Source organism: Manacus vitellinus, unplaced genomic scaffold (assembly GCF_001715985.3).
Source record: "Manacus vitellinus isolate BGI_N305 unplaced genomic scaffold, ASM171598v3 scaffold_37_pilon, whole genome shotgun sequence".
In the NCBI taxonomy this organism is placed as follows: domain Eukaryota; kingdom Metazoa; phylum Chordata; class Aves; order Passeriformes; family Pipridae; genus Manacus; species Manacus vitellinus.
Window position 1 is genome coordinate 2,712,482 of NW_021940517.1, and position 20,849 is coordinate 2,733,330.

The 20,849-nt window shown below is 41.2% G+C and overlaps 1 protein-coding gene across 4 annotated transcripts in view; it reads right to left on the bottom strand.

Annotated features, from left to right (window-relative positions):
* Positions 1-5,855: 5,855 nt before the first annotated feature.
* The window catches only part of RPS6KA2 (ribosomal protein S6 kinase A2), a 258,165-nt gene continuing 243,171 nt past the window's right edge, over positions 5,856-20,849 (bottom strand). For all 4 annotated transcript variants that reach the window (XM_029961600.1, XM_029961603.1, XM_029961602.1 and 1 more), the window contains 5 exons: positions 19,651-19,812; positions 15,098-15,174; positions 12,581-12,698; positions 11,620-11,757; positions 5,856-11,227 (listed from right to left, as the gene is read on the bottom strand). In XM_029961600.1, the coding sequence (XP_029817460.1) occupies positions 11,102-11,227; positions 11,620-11,757; positions 12,581-12,698; positions 15,098-15,174; positions 19,651-19,812 (621 nt within the window). In that variant the 3' untranslated portion in view covers positions 5,856-11,101. The remainder of the gene's footprint in view (positions 11,228-11,619; positions 11,758-12,580; positions 12,699-15,097; positions 15,175-19,650; positions 19,813-20,849) is intronic.

Sequence of the window (20,849 nt, forward strand, 5' to 3'; positions counted from 1 at the left end):
GCCAAAGGTCTTTGAATGAGTTGGTGATGTGTGTCCAGATAGGGACCCTGAAATCACCTTTGGCCTATTTCATTAACTAAAACAAAGGGGGAAATTTCAGTAGACTACAGTGGATAAACAAGATGAGTAACTTGAAGGTAAACATGACAAAGTCCTTTCCAAAGCTACTGAGGTCAAAGTGAAATAAACAATAGGTCATGGTGGGCTTCTAAAAAGTCATTCAGGACTCAACGCAAAGTCTTTAGCTTTGTACAAGGCCTAACAGGAGAAAAAGAAAAAAAGATGTGGATATTAAAGTATGTGTACTTTTTAAAAAGTAGATGTACTTTACTCATGTACCCAAATGTGCATGTGCAAATGTGAGACTGGTGGTTATAGACAACCTCCAAACTCTGTAGAGAGAGTCCTGGTCTTATGAGAAGGATTTGAAATGTTGTGCCCCACAGACGTCTGAGTTCATCTTTGGATGGGTATTGATCTTTCCAATAAACATTAATATTAGGTGGTGAAGCATCACCAGTTCAGCTTCAGTTCACAAGGACTATATTGGGACTATATTGTTTTTTACAAGAGATATCTTCTTTTTCACACTGAGCACCTTATAAATTAAATATGAGAGCCTATTCCCAAAAGCTGTGCAATACCTAGCTACTGATCCTCGGTGCCTAGACTGGACAGCAGTGCCTGCCCTGCACACAAAGGGATTGTTAGCCCTTCCAGAGTGGAAGCCAAACCTTTCACACTTAGCAGGAAGCTCAACAAAACTGAACCAAGAAGAAATCTGGAATAGAGGAATGCCCTTATTGTGCCACCCCATTGTGACTTTGGTGCTGCTTTCTTGCTCAGTGTCCTCTTGAAGGCTGTGCAGAAGTAAAATTTTACAACTTGCTGAAAGCTGCTCCTTCTTTTATCTGAAAACTCAGGAGGAGGCAGTGGGAGCATCATCTCTGCATCATGTGGAAACCCTGTGATTCCAGTACTTACCAAAGATGCTGCAGATGAGAGCAGGGAATCTCACCAGCTCCTTCTTCAGGCTGGTGTTGGTCAGACCCCCACAAACACCCCCTGGGAGCGTGATGCAAGTGTAGCCTTATTTAATGCTCTTTGGACTAAAAGAGGGACTGTCACTTCACAGGAGGGTGCACCGATGGGGGTGGCTATGCAGCACTTCCATACTAAGTGGCTGCTCTGCACAAATTTCTGCCACATCATTCCTCAAGGAGGCTGCTACAGCAGTGTTTGTCACAGAGATGGAACAAGTCTCACTAGACATAATTTTTAATGTTTAGGTTTACCAAAAATAGCTCTTCTGGGAATTGCTAATATTCACCATCTTTAAGATAAAGGAAGTATAAGATAAAGTTTAAGATAAAGTGCACCTTCTTTCACAGCTGCTGTGGACTACTATAAACAGCATTTGCATTTGTTATTTAATAATTTACTTCCCTTCTTCTTACCTCCTTTTTTTTTTTTAAAGTCCCAGATTGCTGTGATTAGAATTTTGCAGCCTCTCTATCTGTCTGTCTTGGTGTTCATCTCATAGGTGTTCAGAAGCTGCATAAAGTCAGTCCGTTTATGAGTTGTCACTCAGCTCCAGGCCTTGGAAATTTAGTAATTCAAGATTTTGTGGTCTCATTTTCACTCTCTTTTAAACAGCTTAATTCTGATTGGAGAGCTTATTCAAGATTAAAGCCTTATTTATCTCTGTACTGGAAAGTTTCGCTCATGTTTGAGATCTATTTGTTTAAGGCCCTCCTCTGGTTCACAGGATTAGTGAACCACTAATGCTATTATAATTTATTTGGGTTTTAAGACAGTGAGTTTTTAATATTTTTTGGGAACACCATTTACTCAGTCTTGCTACAGGTTTTAAACATATTGCGCCAACGCTGTGAAACAGGTTGTTCTAAATTAACATCATAGGTAGTCCTAAACATCAGAAAATTTCAGAAGGATATTCTATATTGTCAAAGACAGCAAATATTCTCCACATGTACCACAGCAGAGATACAGATTTGGACAGAGAAAGGTGATTGCTCCAGTTGTTTATGGCCTAAAAATCTTCTAAATAATCTTTGGAGTTCATCCATTAATCCTATGAAACCTGATCTGTTCATTCTGTGTCAACTGCTTGTGCTAGGGCAATATGAGTGCATGTCATATTTGAGGTCTAAAGGGACCATCATAGCATTTAAATTGATTTCCAGATTACTGCAGGCTGTTGAAGTCATCCACTTGCTTCTTCACTAACCTTTTGTCCACTAAGGGGTACTACTAAAAGCAATACAAAGGGAATGGCAAACCTCTTTTCACTTGTGCAAGTTGTGTGAATGTGTGTGTTGGATATCTGATATGAGCTTCTCAGAAGGTTGCTGTCATTCCTGGACTTGGGAGAGTAATAACAAATTTGCATCTGAATTGCACAATAAATAATTCTCATTTTTGCTCAGCTGAACGTGCCCTTCTTTTGTCTAGGCCAAAAGCATGCATACATCTCAGCTGTGTATTCCACTTTATCCCCACCCAGTCACGCACTGAGAAACATGTTGTCCATTCCTGGACAGAGTTTTTACCTGCATATATTAGTCCACAGACCCAATAGAAAGACTGCAGCCCGTAACTGATGTGCAGCTCTACTCAGATCGTAACTGATGGCAGTAGATTGGTGGTTAAAGAGAGACCAGATGTCCAAATAGCAAAAGATAGCACTGCCAAGAGTTTCTAAAAGTTGATGAATCCCTCTTGTCACCTCCCTTAAGTGCAGCTTTTTCTGTTCTCCATGTTTAAGGCTCCATTGTAACAGCTGATGTTCGTAAAGGTCAAATTGTTTTAGTACCAACAGGTGAAATAAGTAAATGGATGCGTAAAACAAATAACTGATTATAACAGAGTTTACAGTAGAGACAGGAATCCAGACAATTCTCACAAAAAATTGTGACAATTAGAAAGTCAGGGTAAATGCAATGGAAATCACCGAGTCTTCATTTGCATGCCTTAGCAAGAAGACCATCACTAAAATTGAAGCTGCAAAATTCTAGTAGGGAAAGTGTTAGGCTTTCCAACTGCAGCTATTTTTACCAGTGACCACAGAACCTGAAGGTCAGAAAGAATTAGGCAGGAGCGTGCCAAGCCAAAACAACACACAGGCTTACCACAGGTGTTGAGTCACCAGCCTCTTAATAAACTAATTTCCTCAACAAAAAATGGAATTGATCTCAGGCCAGCTTTGGTTGTTTAGAAAACAGTGAGAGCTCCAGTCCATCTAGATGAATGGACACAGTTATTAAGGTTACTAATAGATAACTACAGTGCACTGGCTGTTAAAAATACTCCTACTGTCTGGATGAAAGATGGAAGAAGGGATTCTCAAGGCTGGACACAGCCTAAAATCCTTGTCTTCAACTCTTCTTTATAGCTTTTAATGCAAAATCACTGTTTCTTGTGATCTTCAGACATTAGCTGTTATTGTTACTGCCTATTATTTGCCTTGCTGTAGTGCTCAGGGTGCTCGGCCCTTGAACAAGATGCTATTCAGACATATAATAAGACTTTCTGAGCCTCAGGACAATTTTCATGGTACACAACAAGTGGGACATGAAAAGGGGGTGAAGCATCCAAAAGTTTCTTGAACTCTTTTCTTGAACTCTGTCAGACTCTGGTGCTGTGACCACTTCCCTGGGGAGCCTGTTCCAGTACCGAGCCATCCTCTGGGTGAAGAACCTTTTTCTAATATCCAACCTAAACCTCCCCTGACACAACTTCAGGCCATTCCCTCGGGTCTTGTCACTGGTCACCACAGAGAAGAGATCAGTGCCTGCCCCTCTGCTTCCCCTCATGAGGAAGTTGTAGACTGCAATGAGGTCTCCCCTCAGTCTCTTCCAGGCTGAACAGACCAAGTGACCTCAGCAGCTCCTCATAAGGTTTCCCCTCAAGGCCCATCCTCATTGTCCTCCTTTGGACACTCTCTAATATCTTAATATCTTTCCCATATTGTGGTGCCCAAAACTGCACACAATATTCAAGATGAAGCCACACCAGTGCAGAGCAGAGCAGGACAATCCCCTCCCTCAACTGGCTGGCGATGCTTTGCCTGATGACCCCCAGGACACAGTTGGTCCTCCTGGCTGCCAGGGCACTGCTGACTCATACTTGCTATCGACCAGGACCCCTAGGTCCCTTTGTGGGGTGCTGCTTTCCAGCATCTCATTCCCCAGTCTGTACAAACATTCAGGATTGCTCTGTCCCAGGTGCAGGATCCAGCGCTCTCCCTTGTTGAACTTCATGTGGTTGGTGATTGCCCAGTCCTCTAATTTGTCAAGGTCTCTCTGCAGGGCCTCCCTGCCTTTGAGGAAAGGTGAACTGGAATGGGATCAAGCAGGAGAAATACACAGGAAGGAAATTAATGTTGACTAAAGAGCAAAATTACAAGGGGTAGGAGAGTTCTTTGCTACTTTTTTTTTTTAAGCAAATGTATTCTTCTCCATTCAGAGAGAAAAAACATGGTTACTTCTCAGTAAGCGAGAGATTTCAGATGGTGCCAATGCGGATTTCCTAAAAGGGCTGTGTCTTGATGGCAAACTCGAGCATATTCTGGAAAACCTTCTTCTTAGACATCTCATTTATTCATTTTCTAGGGTTGGAGGGAAAGACTTGTATCTGCCTGCCCAGGGCCTAGCATACCCCAAGGCTTCCTAACCAGGTCCTCTGAAAAGTTATGTATTTTCCAAGAGTGGCTGAACTTTTCTCATTCTTGATCATGGTCATGTTAAAAGAGGAATTAGAAGAGAGGAGGGAAGAGAAAGCCTGTTGTTTTTTTTTCCTCTTCAGCTTTTCAATTTGGATGTTCCTGTATATGATTATGGTTCTCCAGAGAACCTTCCTTTTTTAACCACTGGGCTCATAAAGACAGGTGTACAGAAGTCACTGGCCTATCCACCAGAAGAGGCTATAAAACCCATGGGATGGACCTGTGGGACAGAAGCTTGGTAAGGGAAGAGAGGAATAGTTCATGGTAGGCACTGGAGCGCAGAGGCAGAGAATTGGTAGGGACATGAATGACCACGTGGTGAAGGAACATGAGGACTAAAGGAGCAGGAAGGGTTGTTTCTTTTATGACAGAAGAAAGAAAGGAAGAAGTGGGAGTAGGACAGGATCAGCTGACAGGAGAACAGAGGCATGAGGCTACCTATGGTCAGAGCAGAAATCCTACGAATAACATACAAGTCCAAGTTTCCTCAGTTATGCTTGCTTGAACATGAATCACATGCTGTTTCTCAGTATCTGGTACCATATGCTGTTCCGGTGTGGAGCCTGAGCCAGACTTGCCACCTCTGTGATGCTGCTGGGTCTGATGAAAATCCAGGCGTGAAGGCCAGTGTAATTGTGTGCAGGCTCACATGTAGCAATGCCAGGGAAGCAGAACCAATCCTTTAAAGTAGCAGAGGATGATTTTGCTTTTGTGGTCACTAATAAGTTCAACAAGCAGAAAAGGCTATGAAGGCTGCTTGCCAGTGACTGGCAGTTTGCAGAGGAACGGTACCTTGGAAGATCTCAAAGGGGCAAGGGAAATTCATGTTGGGCAGCTTGTGAGGCACATTTGTCTGGCACTGAAATCCTAAATTTGTCTTGTGGGTGAACTGTCTGACTGATGAGGGGTTAAAGACTTACTTGTTGCTTCCCAAAGCAGAGGTTTGAGTGTTCAGGCTGCACAGAAATCACAGCTCCAGGTATAATTTGAATAAGGAACTGTGCTTTTACTGTGACCAACACATGGCATTCAAACAAGGCCAGTGCTTGGGGTCTGGAAAAAATTACGCAAAAATGAGCAGGATCCTTTTTTTTTTTTCTTTTCTTTTTATTTCTTTATAAAGAAAGGAAAGGATGGGCATGCCAAGCCAAAATGGCAGAATACAAAGGTGAGCACTGAGGTTTCTCCTTGGGGGCCATCCACAGTAAACTCTTGCTCTGGTAGGGTACAGCTCCCCATCCCTCCTGCCAGGAGGAACCCAGCATGCAGCCAGCCCTTCAGCACAATCACAACTCTTTGAAGTTAGTTTGCACACTTTCACAATACCATCAGCCCACGTCACAGTGGGGCAGCAGCAGCTGAGGCCAGCAACAGTAGCAGCAGCAACATGAGATACAGTGCACAGAAAAAAGGGAGGGAAGAGCTTGTTTGCAAACAACTGTAGGTAACAATATAGAAAGTCCAAAGATCATCATTCTGCTATAAAAATATTACACTTCATAAAACCATGTACTATAAAAAAAATCTATTCAGAAACGCTGGTAAACATAATAAATATCTGTACACTGGCTGCCCTTTTCATACAGGAAACTTAAAAAGCGTGAGCCTCAGAAATCATAATTTGTAAACATGAATATGGAGCCTGTAAACAAAGTGCTAGATCATGGTTCGTATTTAGTCAAAATCATTTAATACTATCCAAGTAAATCCCTTACATACCTCATCATCTAATGGCCAAGACTCCACCACTACAACAGGAAAGAGGACCCTACTCTGAGCTGTTCCCCTCCATTCCCTGAAGGTGCATATGGATTAAGGAACTAACACAGGAGTGAAGGAGGCAAGATTTGGCTCTGAGTAAGAAATCAGAAAAAATCTTTTAGCAACTGGTTTTTATTTTCTGCACTTCAAATGCATTTTTCCAGTCTCTCCTTTCAAAATTTGCCTTTGTCAAAAAGGGCATTAATTTGCCTCATTTTCTTTTCAGGCTACAGTGTCTCTGAAAACTATATCCATAACATCCATTTAGAAAACATAATGGAGCACAAACTGACTCTGTAACTATGCACACCAAAGCAAGAAGCAGTGGTTGTACAGTTCAACACTGAACATCATGGTTTACACAATACAGGATGATGAAAAAGATCAAATTCTTACTTTTAGACTCCGAACTTTGGGCTGCAAAACATTTCCATGTGCAAGCCTTGTGATGACATGCATGATCAGATGTCTTTGTTACCTGGCTGACATGCATATGTTGTCATCTAGTTGCACCTGGAAATGCAAGGTCTAGGCTCACAAAAACCTATTAAGAGATTTTAGCTAAAATTTGGCTCTATGAATTACTGTGAGTTTATTTACTCTGTAACATTCTTGTTCTGCACAGACTTTAAACCACCCTTCCCCTAAACACTGAGAGTTTTAGGTCTGTACACAGTGAGAACCTTACTTTTAACTTCACTTTATCTTCTGAGTTTAAACTCTCACACTTTTGCTAACCTTCAGAATAGGAGAGTGTGTGCAATTGTTGCTTGCGTCTGTTGTGGGCAGACATGGAGGGAGGAATGTGGGACTGTGTTCACACAGGAACTGAGGTACCAGAAGCAGCTTAGCTGCAATGTGTTGGGGCAACACAGGATTTCAGAAGCAGGGTCAGCTAGGAGGTCAGAATACACACTTTTAAAGGAAAATGAAGTATGCTTCAAAAGAGGAAAAGAAAATGGGCTTGCACAGTTTCCTTTTTTTTTTTTTAATGAACTATACTAAAGCATCTTACTAATGTTATTTTAGATCTTTTTTTTTAATGTAAGGAACATCTGAGGTGGTTGTCCTGATTGCGCTGCTTGCCTGTCTTTTAGGATTCAGATATCTGAATGTGGAGCTCACATGATTCTTGTTTAAAGGTGCCACCTGAAGATGTTCAACAAGAGAACTTTGCTTCTAAATATTTGCTTTGGCATTTCTGATACACACATCCGAAGACAGAGCTTCAAAATACGTGCCTGAAAATATTTTTCCAGTGAAAGCTAAGATATATTTTCTGCTACAGTAATCTGCTGCATCTTCCATGTTTGAGTGCCTTAATTCTAGGGATTGAGAAAGCTGTAGCACTGTACAAAATCAAGAATTTGTCTGTAAAAACAGATGATTTAAAAACAAACTCCTGGATTTTTTTCTGTTCTCTTTATGAGGTCACTGGTGGCAAAAATACATCCAGTCAACGTTACTTCCCCATGGCCTACCATCTGTGGCCCTACATCTTCTGGTTACAGGGAGTTTATATGAGCTTGTGGACAATTTTCAGAAGCTTGGACTTGTCCTCTCTCTTTGTGCCCACCATTTATCGCCCTGACTCTGAGCCACACCTGGGCTCTGCTCAGCATAACTCAGAAACAGAATAACAGAGGTGACACTGAACTTGTAGCCACTCCAATGTGTTGACAGTGCTGTTGGCAAAAGAGATGTTGTTGCCTTCCTGCTGTCCCCAGGCATTTGTTCTGATGCACAAATGTTTGTTTTGCCCCATGGTGAACTGGATAAGGGAGGTGTGAAAGGACATATGAGCAGCTGAGGTCAAGAGGAAATGGCTACCTGCCTTTTTTTAGTGTCAGCACTTGCATATGCTGCCATAAGTTCAGTGGACCAGCAGCATAAGAAGCCCTTGTGGCATCCATGGCTTAAGGGGTGATCCAACTTTGGGAAGAGCATCATCCTGTAAGTTTGGTCTCCAATAATATTCCGTTGGAAAAAATGCTAAAAGAATTAAGACCAAGTATAACAACAGGGAATTAAGACTGTTTCCAATGGTTGCAAGAAGAAGCAAACTGAAGCAATGAAAGATGACCAGGAAATCTTACAGGGAGACAAAAATCTTTACAACACTCTTTCTGCCCATATGCAAGACAATAACACTGACTATTAAAAATATATTTTGTCAAAACAGCACATACCAGCTGGGACCCAAGAAAACCCAGCCCTCACTCCAGGTTGCCCTTTGCATCTTTGTGCCCACCTTGCCTTCTTCCAAGGCAGAAGTTGCTTTGAGGGAAACAAGGCTTGGCCAGAGCTATTCTGCATCAGCCAGGATATCCCTGTTTGTGGATATCCTCACAGTGTACTGCTGCTAGCAGAAATATGTGAGACTTAACTTCTAACAGGCAAAAAATTATAGAGGTGGCAAAAAACCAGTCCTGAGCACAGCTTAGCCACAGGAGAGAATGTGGGCTGCTGCATATATAACCATAGACACACACCTGTGTGGTTGCACTCATCAGTCCCAGCCAATTCAGCCACTGTGTGGAGTTTCACAGCATTGTTTATTTTAGAAAAGAGAAGGGTTTCAAAGACAGCTGCTTTGCAGGTGTCCTCTGTGCACAGCACATAAACCCGAACATTAAATATCGGTTTAAATTATTAAGAATAAATTTAAATTTAAAAATAGACTAATGCAAACAAACTAACTTCAGGTCAACATTGAAACAGAGATAGTTTTAGGAACCATACTGCTATAGCAAATGAAACTCCTTGTTCCCTTGGACACTCTGAGGCAGTGATCTGGTAATTCCAGTTCAGCACTGAGATGTACAAACTACCCAGCAAGGAAAAATTACCATATCTAGCATATGAAGCTCCATGTTCACATTTTTTCTTCCCCTGTCGCAACAGATAAAAGCCAACATAGCACAGTAGCTTTTCCCACAAAGCATCTGAGGTGACAAAATTCACTCAGAAAATAAAAATTAACAAAAGCAGTACAAAGAAGAATCCTGGTCAGCTTGTGATCACCATAAGCCAAGATGGGTACGAAAAAGAATAAAAAAATAGTTCACATCCAGCACCACAAACCTTGCTCACTTTCTTTGAAACCAGGGAAAGAGAAAAAAGGTCGATTTTGCTGAGACCATTTCAACAAAAGCTCTCTTTCCCTGCACCTGGAAAATCCAGGTATTAGGGTACAGAACTTTTGTTTTATATGTATATAAATACACATGTACATATTCATATAAATATAAAAGCAGAGCATCCTCCTGTTTCTCCTCATAATTTATTATTATTAAAGCTTGTAACAGAGTTAGCTGAACTCTTCAGAAGTGGTACTCTCTGCACACACATGGCATGGGGAGTTTTGCTCTGCTAGAGCAGAACAGCCAGGCAGGGACATGAAATATTGGGTGACAGGGGCAGATTTGAGTGAATAGCCAGGGAAGGGCAGGGAACAATGACTGGAAATGGCCTTGCTTGCTCCAGGGTGGCACTATGGCCTGCCAGAACTGCTTTCGGTGAGCAGACTAGGTGGGAGGATGGCTGCACTGACCCCCTGGCCCCTGGCCAGCCCAGCCACCCACCCTCTTCTGTACCGGTCAGTGAAGAGGGACTGTCCCTTGCTTTGAAAGGGAGTCCCAGTTTGCCCCCCAACCAGTTGCATGCTAGTTGCCTTTGCCAGTACTCTCCACCATGCTGCCATGGGTCTTTTTGCCTACTGTCCTCAGTCGCCCACCCTGCCTCTTGCTCAGTTCTCCAGACCCCTCACCTAGTCCTCCCAGACCTGCTTGCTGGTCAAGAGCAGACACCTTTTTCTTGCCTGATCCACACTGCTTTACATGAATGCTTTCCCACAGTCTCATAAGACCCCATAATTTCCTCAGAAGACCAAGTTTCTCAGAGGTTTTCTGCTTTCGGAGACCTTTGAGTAAGTCAGGGCTGGTGGCGCACATGCCTTGAGAGGTGCTGGCTTTGTTCCAGAGAAGGCAGGGGCAAAGTGCAAAAGATTCCTCAAAATCAGAAGGTATTTTCAACACCAACAGCTCTCTCTCCTTCGTGTTGTATAGCACTTGTTTCAAATAAGGTATTATTCATGTGTCTCTGCAGCCTTCACTCTTCCCGGGGTGAGTGGAGATCAGTAGATGTCTACTGGTGACCAGCCAAGTCACTTCATCATGACACATGCTGGAACAGCATTCATACCCGACTGCGTTCTTCATAGCAAAAAGTGCTTTTCTTGAGAAACAAAATAAGCACTGCTCCCATGGAACATCTTAAGGACTCAAAAATAGCTTTCCTAGAGTGGAAGGGATGGAGCACAGCTACTTTATTTGGCTTTATCTCAGTAAAGAAACAGAGCTACTGGAAAAATTGGCACATCTTTGTGAAGTTGTTATACTCGGGGCCCTGGGCTGGAATGTAAAAGAAATGATGTACTAAAGGAGAATTTGCCTTACATGGGCTTCTGCTAGTTTTGGCGATTTCATGTGCAGGTTGTCCAAAAAAGGTCTGCTAGCCAAGTAAAGTTGAATTTCTCAATTCAACTTTAAACAATAAACTGTGGGTTTTCAAAGAGGTGTTTTGAGGGTACTGCTACAACCTGGTAGAGGTAAGTCTTTTCATGCCTCGCCGCTGAGCCAGATTGGAGGACAATACAGGCTCCAGCCTTGGTGCCTGAGGTGCTCGGTTTAAAGCAAAGTAAGTGGCTGCCATTGCACCCTGTAAAATAGAGAAAGATAAAACATTGGGCTGAAATTCAGTTCTTTGATGATTTTCCCTTCCCCTATTCTGTCTCCTGAAAAAACTGTCATACATGCACAATTTCCATGAAATGGTAACAGCTTTTAGGCTGGCAGACAGCTGGGGTGTCTCTGATTCAAAGTGGTGAATGGCAGTATATGCATAGAATGCCACCAGGTTATTACAATGCAGCTTGAAGTTAAAAATATTGAGCAGGTGACAGGTCAAAAATCTTTGCTGTTAATACAGTGCCATATTAAATTTGGCCTGTGTGGCAATAATCTTCCCAACTCCTCTATTGCTTTCCAGAATATTTACACAAATTACAGCTCATTCTGCAAGGAAGGAAGAGGCAAGGGTGTAAGAAGTACCTTCACTAGGTGAACATCCTGTCTGCTGAGTTGGTTTTGAGATAGATACTCCCTGTTCACTATCCATGGATGTCTTAGGACTTGGACTGCTGTGAGGCGCTGATGAGGGTCTACGTGAAGCATCTTAGACACAATGTCCTGGGTTTGAAAGGAAGAAAACAGTACAAGGGAAAAAGTAATTAACAGCAGCGCAGGTTTTACTAAGATCTTTCTGGTGACAGTGTCATCACTAGCATGTCCAATGGAGAGAACGATGCACTTTAGATAGGCTTTATATTCTTTAAGTGTCAGGTCTTGATCTTCAGAATTTTCAACTGTAATGTTCAACTCTCAGCTGATAATACAGTCAAAAGATAATTCGGCTTATTGACTGAATGTTAATTACTGGTGACTTCATAGGAGTGGTGAACTCCACCTGGAGAGCATGCCACCTGGAGGCATCTCCTCCCTGACCTCAAAGCAAGAGAAGCTTAGAATAGAAATCTAACATTCAGGCAGCTAAAATTAATTAGGTCAGTTGTACAGCATCTGAACATTTGAATTTCAAAACTGAGCATCTGATAAAAAATACATTGTGAGGCTTATAATAGGTGTTGGTAGCAAGATTAACATGTTATTAGGATTGCTTGCAGTTTTGTGGTGGGATGTATCAATGTTCTTCCATTGGATACTACCAGTTGCTAAAACTGAAATCTGTCAAAGTTTCTGATTAACATCAGGTAACTGCAAGCTTGCTAGCTTTCCCACCTAACCCAAACTGTGAACTGTACAGGAATTAAAAATGCTAGTTTGTAAACTGCCTGCTCCTGGTTAACTTTGAGCAGCAAAAAGGTGATTCATGTATAGACCATACATTTGTGGCATTAACAAATCTTCACTTGTTTTAAAAGTGCAGTTGCACCAAAACAGAGCTCTGAGCTACTTAAATCTCAAGAGAAAATCTCAGAAAGGGTTCACTGACCTTTGCAGTATCAGATACTGAATCCCAGTTTCCTCCTGTAAGAGCATATTTGCCACTGCCAATCCTGGCCAGAATCTCCTCTGGGGTGTCATCTGGTCCATTTGCAAAAGGAGTGAATCTGTTAAAAAAAAACCCAAACCAACAAAAAACAACCAGAGAGAGAGAGAGAGAGAAATACAATGTAATTTGCAAGTTCATGATTATGATTTCTAGGTTCTAGTGCTAACTGCCAGTGATTACAACAGGAATTTGTTTCCAGAATGGACCACAGACATTGTGGCTTCATTTTCACTCAAAGGCTGGTGGTTCCTTATATTGTTCTGTAGAGGGAAAAGACTGACTCAATTTTTATTCTGTTCTCATTTTTTAGGAATTAAATATTCTTTGTAAAAACAGACATGTTTTTACTTCTTGCTTTAACTCTGCTTTATTTCTGATACCAGTACCTTGATAATGGCAAGAAAGGACAAAAATTATAAAGGAGAAAAAATAAGATCTGGAACAGAAAAAAAAAGGAAAAGAAAATTTCTAATCTATTTTGTAAGGCTTTGTTAGCCTTAATGTTCAAGTCTGTTGGGCAAAAGAAATTATCTGCAATAGGTTACTTCCTGATCCAGACAGTCAGAAATGACTAGTTAAGACAAACCCAGCTTTACAAAATCAGTGTCTCATGCAGAGGGTACACTTTTTGTCTTCAGAAAGTGACAAGAGATAAGGATTTTGCAGCTGATTAAAATCTACCAGGTCAAATTTTACTCTACGATCTTGAAGAGCTGCATAGGTTTAGAAGAATTTGGGATTTTTATACTTTTCCATCCATCTTTTCTCTTCTGACAACTTGACAGAGGGTTTTTAGATAGCTAAATGGTTGCTTTGGCCACAGCTTCCTATCCTACCTGGTTTCTAGTAGCAAATTCAATTCCTCACATTGTATTTTCTCATTTTCACAAACATTTCAGACTTCACAGAAGTTAAGCCCAAGGATATATGTAATGTTATTCCTACCTATAACTATCGGGAGGGATACAGTAAGAGTTAAGGACTGGCAAAAACTCTGGGGTCTGTCACTAGCTCCATCAACAGGATCCCAGGCCTATCCTCTAGTTCTGGCTGTCTCAGCCCTTTCTGCTCACAGTGATGATGGGACAAGAATAAAGTCCAGGTGCAAATAATAGTCAGGTCCTACTAATCTCCTCCGGTGAGGAAGAACAAGATCATCCATAAATGCAGGGTTGGCACCTAAAAAGTCAGCATTTCTCAACTTTTTGTATTACTCTTATTTTCTCTTGTATGGGCAGAAAAAGTGAGGCATAAGTTAATAGCACCCATTGGTAAATTAAATATCCACTAAGTTGTGCAATTTGTATTTCTAATTCAAATGTATTTGGATTTTTTCCCCACATGAGGAAGCATTTGGAATATAATCAACTGAAAAAATGTGAATCTCTTGATTTTATTTTTCTGTCTGTGTATCACTGCAAATCTGTACTATTAGCCAAATAGAAACAGCTTCTCAGAGATCTTAGCTGACTGGGAGACTTCCCCAGAAAGTCACAATATATTTCAGCCTAAGTTGAACACATTTTACTCTGGAGTAAAATAGATGAGATAGAGACTCCTGTCACCTTTCCTATAATCCACGAGGCAAATAACAGAAAAGTAGAGTGCAATTCTTTGTTTTCTGTATAAAATCTAGGAATGAACCCAAGCTTCTTTCCACACCTGAATGATCATGAAGCAGATTAAACAGCTTAGAGAGGTCACTGAAATGTTTCAAGCTGCATTTAGGTATGATAAATGTTCACAAACCATACTCCAAGAAATAACTCTAGATTGGTTTTGCACATCCTATGCCTATTCTTCACTACTTATTTAAATCTGTCTCTTTCTCTGAATTTTCTTGTATCGATATTTAAAATTAGCCAACACATTGGTAGGCTAATTGGTAGGCAAAAGTTCCTGCTACCTGTTGCTATTCTTGCTGATCCGTTCATTTACCTTCTGTCCTTCTCAAATAGCATCCGAAAACTATGTTTGGGTGGGGATCTTTTTGAGCTTTTTAAGGTGCTCAGGTACCTCAATAACAGTAACAGTGGAAGAAAAATAAAGCTGAAGAGAATATATGTATTAATAGAAGGAATTAACATCCTTCCATGGATAAGGTGAACATGATGTGGCTCTCCATAGTCCTATGGACCTCTTCTAATGTAAAACTTTCACACTGCTTAAAGGGGTGAGCGAACCCTTTAGGAGTCTAGGTCTCAGTGTATACTTACAGGCACTGTCTGTTAAAACTCTAAACAATTTGTCAAGTGTCAAAGTATTTATGCATTCTAGGAAAAGCATATTCTAACTCTAGGTCTTGACATCTATTTTCTTGCTTCACACAACCAAACACATTGCTCCAAGGAGGCCAGACAGTTTGCTGTCTCTATCTGTGACTCCTTTCAGACTTAATTAGTGCTGAACTGCTGAGTTCACTGGAGATTACTGTTCTAGGAGAACCTCATCACTCACCCTGCCAACATGGTGTACAGTAGGATCCCCAAGCTCCAAATGTCACAAGCTGCATCATAACCTTGGCGTTTAAGGACCTATGTGAAGGAAAGAGAGAGATGAAAATAGTTTAATCTGCATTGCTTGACTTTTAGCTTCTGATCTACAAAGAGCACTGATTAGTGGTTGTATCTGCTGTCATTTCCAGGGCTTAACCACAGATCTGGTTTGAACACGTGGCTGCCATGGGATCAAAATGTCCAGTAGTGGCGTTGAGAAAGGTGAAGCCCAGGCTGGAATGAGCTGGTTAGTGTTCAAACCAAGCACATCTGTCCCCTCCACAGTAAGAGAGATGAGTGTAGTTTGTTGGAGACTCTGTGAACTTCTCTGACAATCTAACATGAAGCAAAGCAGAACAATATTTCAATTACTGAAAATGTTTCATAATAAAAAAGCTCATTAATACTTTGAAACATAACCTCCTATGAAACACATCCTCCTAACATAAAAGTTACCAAGAACACTATGGATGCAACAACTATAGGGCTGAATGACAGTGATAAGTATTCCAAATGAGCTCAGTTTGGATTTGATACAGCAAATGGATGCACACTAAAGTATATCTAATGCTAAACTAATAAAGATGCATGACAACTGCAAAGAAAGCTAAAAGGCTTGTTCTTATCTTACTTCTGTATAAAGAAAAGTGGATGCATTTAGACTGGACTTCACAGAGAGCAGGCTAAAACTTGATCCCCTTTTCCTATGGGGAAAACAAGACCCATGGTACTCAGCAGAGATCTGACCAGTAGGTTCAATATCGATGCAGGATGGTACATTACAGCAGTAAGGGTCAAGCCTAGATTTCATTTATGCTAGTGCACACTAGAAGAAATGCCTATTTGGGTCAGTGCAGGTCCAAGTGAAAGCAAAGTCACCAGCCAAGCTCAGGGACCACCTCAGTTGTTCCACTTGCCCATTAAAGCAAGCTACCCTTCTGTTTTTTTCAGGTCTGACACAGAAGGAGAGTTTTGTCCTGCTATGATGGATTGATAGATACATCTTTTTGCAAAGCACATGAAAAAGGAAGGTACAAATTCAGCAAGTCTTTCTCTGACCTGCAGCCTTATTACCCAGGGTGATTTACTTAAATAAATTAATCGGAAGTCTATCACAGAAAAGATCAAACTCTGCTAAGGAAAAACAGTTTGATAAAAAGTTGCCTTGACAGATTTTATAAATGATGAGCAGTAAAGCAACCATCTGTCAGGTATGCTGCTGAGTGAACATTTGCTACCTGGGAAAAAATAAAACCAAACCAAAAAACCCCCACAACAACAAAAACAGAGAAAAAGTCACATTTCCTCCTCTTGACAAAGCTGGTAACATCCTGCTTCTGCCTCTCCTGCCCATCATATATAGGCTTTCTGGCTGTTATATTTGTTTTTATTTCTTTAGTTCTTGCATTCATTCCTGCTCTATAATGTTAGTTTTTATGGGAAAAACTTCTTTGCTACTTGACAAACCCAGTTGCTTCTTGCTTCACCTGTGAGACTGAATACCCAACATTTATATTTCCATATAGTCATTCTCGTTGTGTTTTGAACAGTTACATTTTCACTTCATTGCTCTTTTCCTCCAATAACCAAGAACAATCAAGTCCAACGCAAATGATAGAAAAACCGGGCAGTGATGCTACTTAGTGGAGCAGGATATTAAGCAAGTGGTTACACAACCTCAAAATAATGGAGAGGTGTCGCTGTGTGCTATCATTCAGTTTGCAGGAGCAGGGCTATACAACAAGGACATTCACTCTGTGCCACTGCCTAGGGAAAGCTTTGCTGGCAAGTACTTTTTTATCAGCAGCAACTTCACCCCACAGATAACAACAGGATCTAGTGTGTTATCAGTTTGTGTCACTGCTATTTGAAAACATCTCCAGCAGGTCTGTGCAATTGTGGTTAAAATGAGAACACTGAGCAGACAGAAGAAAGCGTGAGAAACCCTGGCCAAAAAGACTGCTGTTTGATCTAGGCAGGAGATGGTATGAAACACAAACAGGCATGTGTTTTAGAAATAAATCAATCGGGGAAAGAGCTTTGCAAAACATGCAGTGGTGTCTTGCTGTTAACGGATGCTGAAGAATTTACCACCAATGAAGGGGTTTGGGTGACCTTGAGAACTCAGTGGGATCTGAAATAGAGGCACAAGCTGGCAGGGCATTGTGGAGAGAATGGGTACCCTGGAGATAATGATACCCTGGGTTCATCCAATTCTGATAATGGCTCAGATATTTATCCAACCCCCTTTTATTTTTAGAGGCTTTGACTTATTGGGTTAACAAGGTTATAAATACAGGTTTTTCTCAGCTGTGACAATGCATACAGGTACAAAAGCTAACAAACAATCTCATATTTTCAAATGCCAGAACAGTAGTTCTTCATGGATATTGGAGGAAAACTGCAGAGTAAAATATTTTTACTCAATCCAAAAGGACCTTACTGCATCAGTAGGGCGAGAGCCCGGCGCTTTCCTCCCCACATGCAGCATGACTCGCACTAGGTGGCAGCGTGCCTCTTTCTCTCGGTTAGCCTTCCTCTTTGCTCTTGCTATCATCAAACCCCAGACTAAATGTTTCCAAAATACAGGGAGATCCAAGTGGGCAAATATGTCCTTCTTCTTCTGTCACTGTCCTTTTTGTCATCAGCTCAACTGACTTTCTGCCTCCTTGATTAGTTTCATGAGCACGTGGCAAATGTTGCAGTGGGGCTTAGACGGGGAACACGAAAGTCAAGTCTAGGCTGGAGGGCAGCATTATATCACAGGTAAAATATAAAAGCACTTAAGGCTTTATGTAAGCTCTCTGCCAGTTCTGGTAATGTTTCAATTAATCTCCAAAGTCTCCTGCATTAGCAGGACCTGACTTACTTATCATGAATATCTGGGACAGTGATTTCTGTTTTCAGTTTGAATCAGAAGAGTCTGATCTGAAAATACACTGGGCTGGCAACGTTTGTGACTAGACACTACACAAAATAGCCCATGATGAAAAATAGCTACACCTATTTTAAGCACATTGTATCTCAGAGAAAATCTGAGTGCTTCAAATCTTGCAAACATGATTATTTTTTGGTTTAGAAATTGAATGGCTGTGGTGCTACAGAACTTTTTTATGTACTTTGATAAATTTTAAAAAGCTCATTCCCATTTCTAAAATGGAAACCCAACTAAACAGCAACAAAATAACAAACCAATCTTTCTTGGCCATAGAAGACTTCTTTGCTGAAATAAACCTGTTTTGAATTTATACTGTCCTGGCAATGGTCTTAATGTAACAAATTCTCTTTCTGATGCTGGAAGGCTGTGATTCCTGGGATTAACTTTTGGTATCATGAAAGGACTTTGTATGGAAAGATCATCCCATTTTTCTCTTCCCAGTTATATACCATATAGGTGAACATTGGATGAAGGAGACTTATGGGGAAGAAAAGATTGCTGAATTATACCATTTGAGAGACATTGGTATTTTATAGTATAGGACAGATGTAGTATTGAAAGACAATAGTCTTTTGTTTTTCTTATATGGACCATAACAAGCAGAGGAAGACACACATTTGAAGTCGTGTACTAACGTACTAACATTTCTGATTTTCATCGCTCCAAAAAATGGACAGTTAACCAGGAAACTAACTTGTTGCTCCTTCATCAGAAGGAAGCAGCTATGAACATCTCAAGAGTCAAACACAGGGAAAAGCCCAAACCACTAAAACTGCTGTATGACTCGAGCTCACTCCCACAGGCCTACATGAAAGGAGCAGGACCTGCCAGTGATGCAGACATTCTCCCTATGCTTGGGACAAGCTGTTTGGTCTTCATCTGTTTCCCTCTCTGTAAAAATTAGAAAGCAGCCCTTTCCTACATCTCCCATAACAGGGGGGATTGGTACTAGGAAAGCCCAAGACGAGAGATGTTTCTTTAGCTCAATGAAGTCAACAATAAAACTCTGACTGATTTCAGCATGATAAGGACTTTGTTCAAGGATTTTTTAGTCCTACCACAGAATCACAGAATGGAAGGTTTGGAAGGGACCACTGAAGGTCATACAGTCCAACCTCAAGCAGAGTCCTCTAGAACATGCTACTCAGGATTGTGTCCAGATGGCTTTTGGATATCTTGAGAAGGAGACTCCCCAACCTCCCTGGGCCACCTGACATGAAGATTTTATTCCTGACATCAGGGTTTCCCTCTTAAGCCTTAATCCTGCTCTGACACAGTGCACTAGAGGGAAAGTAGTCTGATCAGAAGCAGCTAGAGAAAAAAGATATTTATCCCAGTAATGAGTCAAAGCATTGTGTAAGTCAGTCCAAGACAGACACCAGCTTCTGTCAGAAGAAAAACAAGTGCCATGACAAGTCCAGGAAAAGGAAATTTATGGTAATAGAGACTGTCCAAGTGCCAGTAGCCTGGTTTCTGCCTTGTTCCTCCTGTAAAGGCAGCAAGGAAAAGGGAGAGAGGGAGGAAGGACTGCTTCCTATGACACAGTCACTACTGAAGGCTTTGAAATATGATCCTACCTCAGGGGCAACAAAGTTGGCCGTGTAGCAGGGAGTCATAAGCAGCCCATTCTCTGCTCTCAGTTGCTTAGCAAACCCAAAGTCACAGATCCTGATAGAGTCTGGGTTTCCTGACTCGTCCATGTAGAGGATATTACTTGGCTTGAGATCTCGGTGCACCACCTTAACAAGAAAGAGAAGCGAGAAACAAGTGAGAAGAGGAGGTCAGGGAGCATCCAGGCTTGGCTGCCATTCCTGGTCTGCTGGTTGAGGTAGGTCAAGAGCTCATGCTGAAAATATTTAAGTTTTGGAAAAAAGTTACTTAAAAGCCTTGGACAAATTAAGGAAAATAAAAAAGGTTAAAGTCTGTTAAAATGAGAAATAAAATCTTTGACAGCCTGTGCTGGTTTATCAAGATGGAGGCTGCTGCTTTAAGGGGGGACAACTTTCCTCAGTGTAGTCAGAGTGGGCTGTTGTATGATCATCTTGGTGGCAGTCTCCTGGAACATGATGGCTTGAAGTACTCAGCTAAAAGCTGAAGAAGAAATCACATCATAGGGGGAAAGCGTATAAGGTCTTCTTGTGACTGTACATGTGAGTGTCTCACACTTGAAAGGAGGGACTTTTTTTTCCTGATTTCAAAATGTATTCACACAACTTCATAGGACTGTGCATTTTACCAGATATGCTGCATTTCAGTGGTGGGAAAACAGCCTTTATTTGTTATAACAAGACTGAAAAATTATCATGAAAACATAAAAGCTGAAGCAAAAAATGCATTTGTTTTAACCATGAAGCAGGAAAAGCAGCAAATATTTGACTAGTCATCCAAACTGCTTGTCCCTGAAATGCAGAAAAGGAAAGATTTTCAAACTGCTGTATATAAAGAGCTTATACTCTAAAAACCAGCTTTTAATAGCATGTCAGAAGCCTTTCCCATCAGCTGCTCAAACTGCCACTTCATTTGGAGAGCTGAGCATTTGATTTTCTACCTATCTGCTGATTCAGCAACCCTATTTGAAGGGTTGAGAGATCAGGTACTGCAATAATGACTGTGATAAAAAGTAAACAAGTGATATCTCAACATGGTACATGAACTTTAAAATCACTGTAGTGTGGGATTAAAAATGCCACTTCAATATACTTTCTGCTCAGTGGGAAAATGGATAGAAAGACTATGACCCTATTTCACAAACCAAAAGTAATTATAAATATGGAGA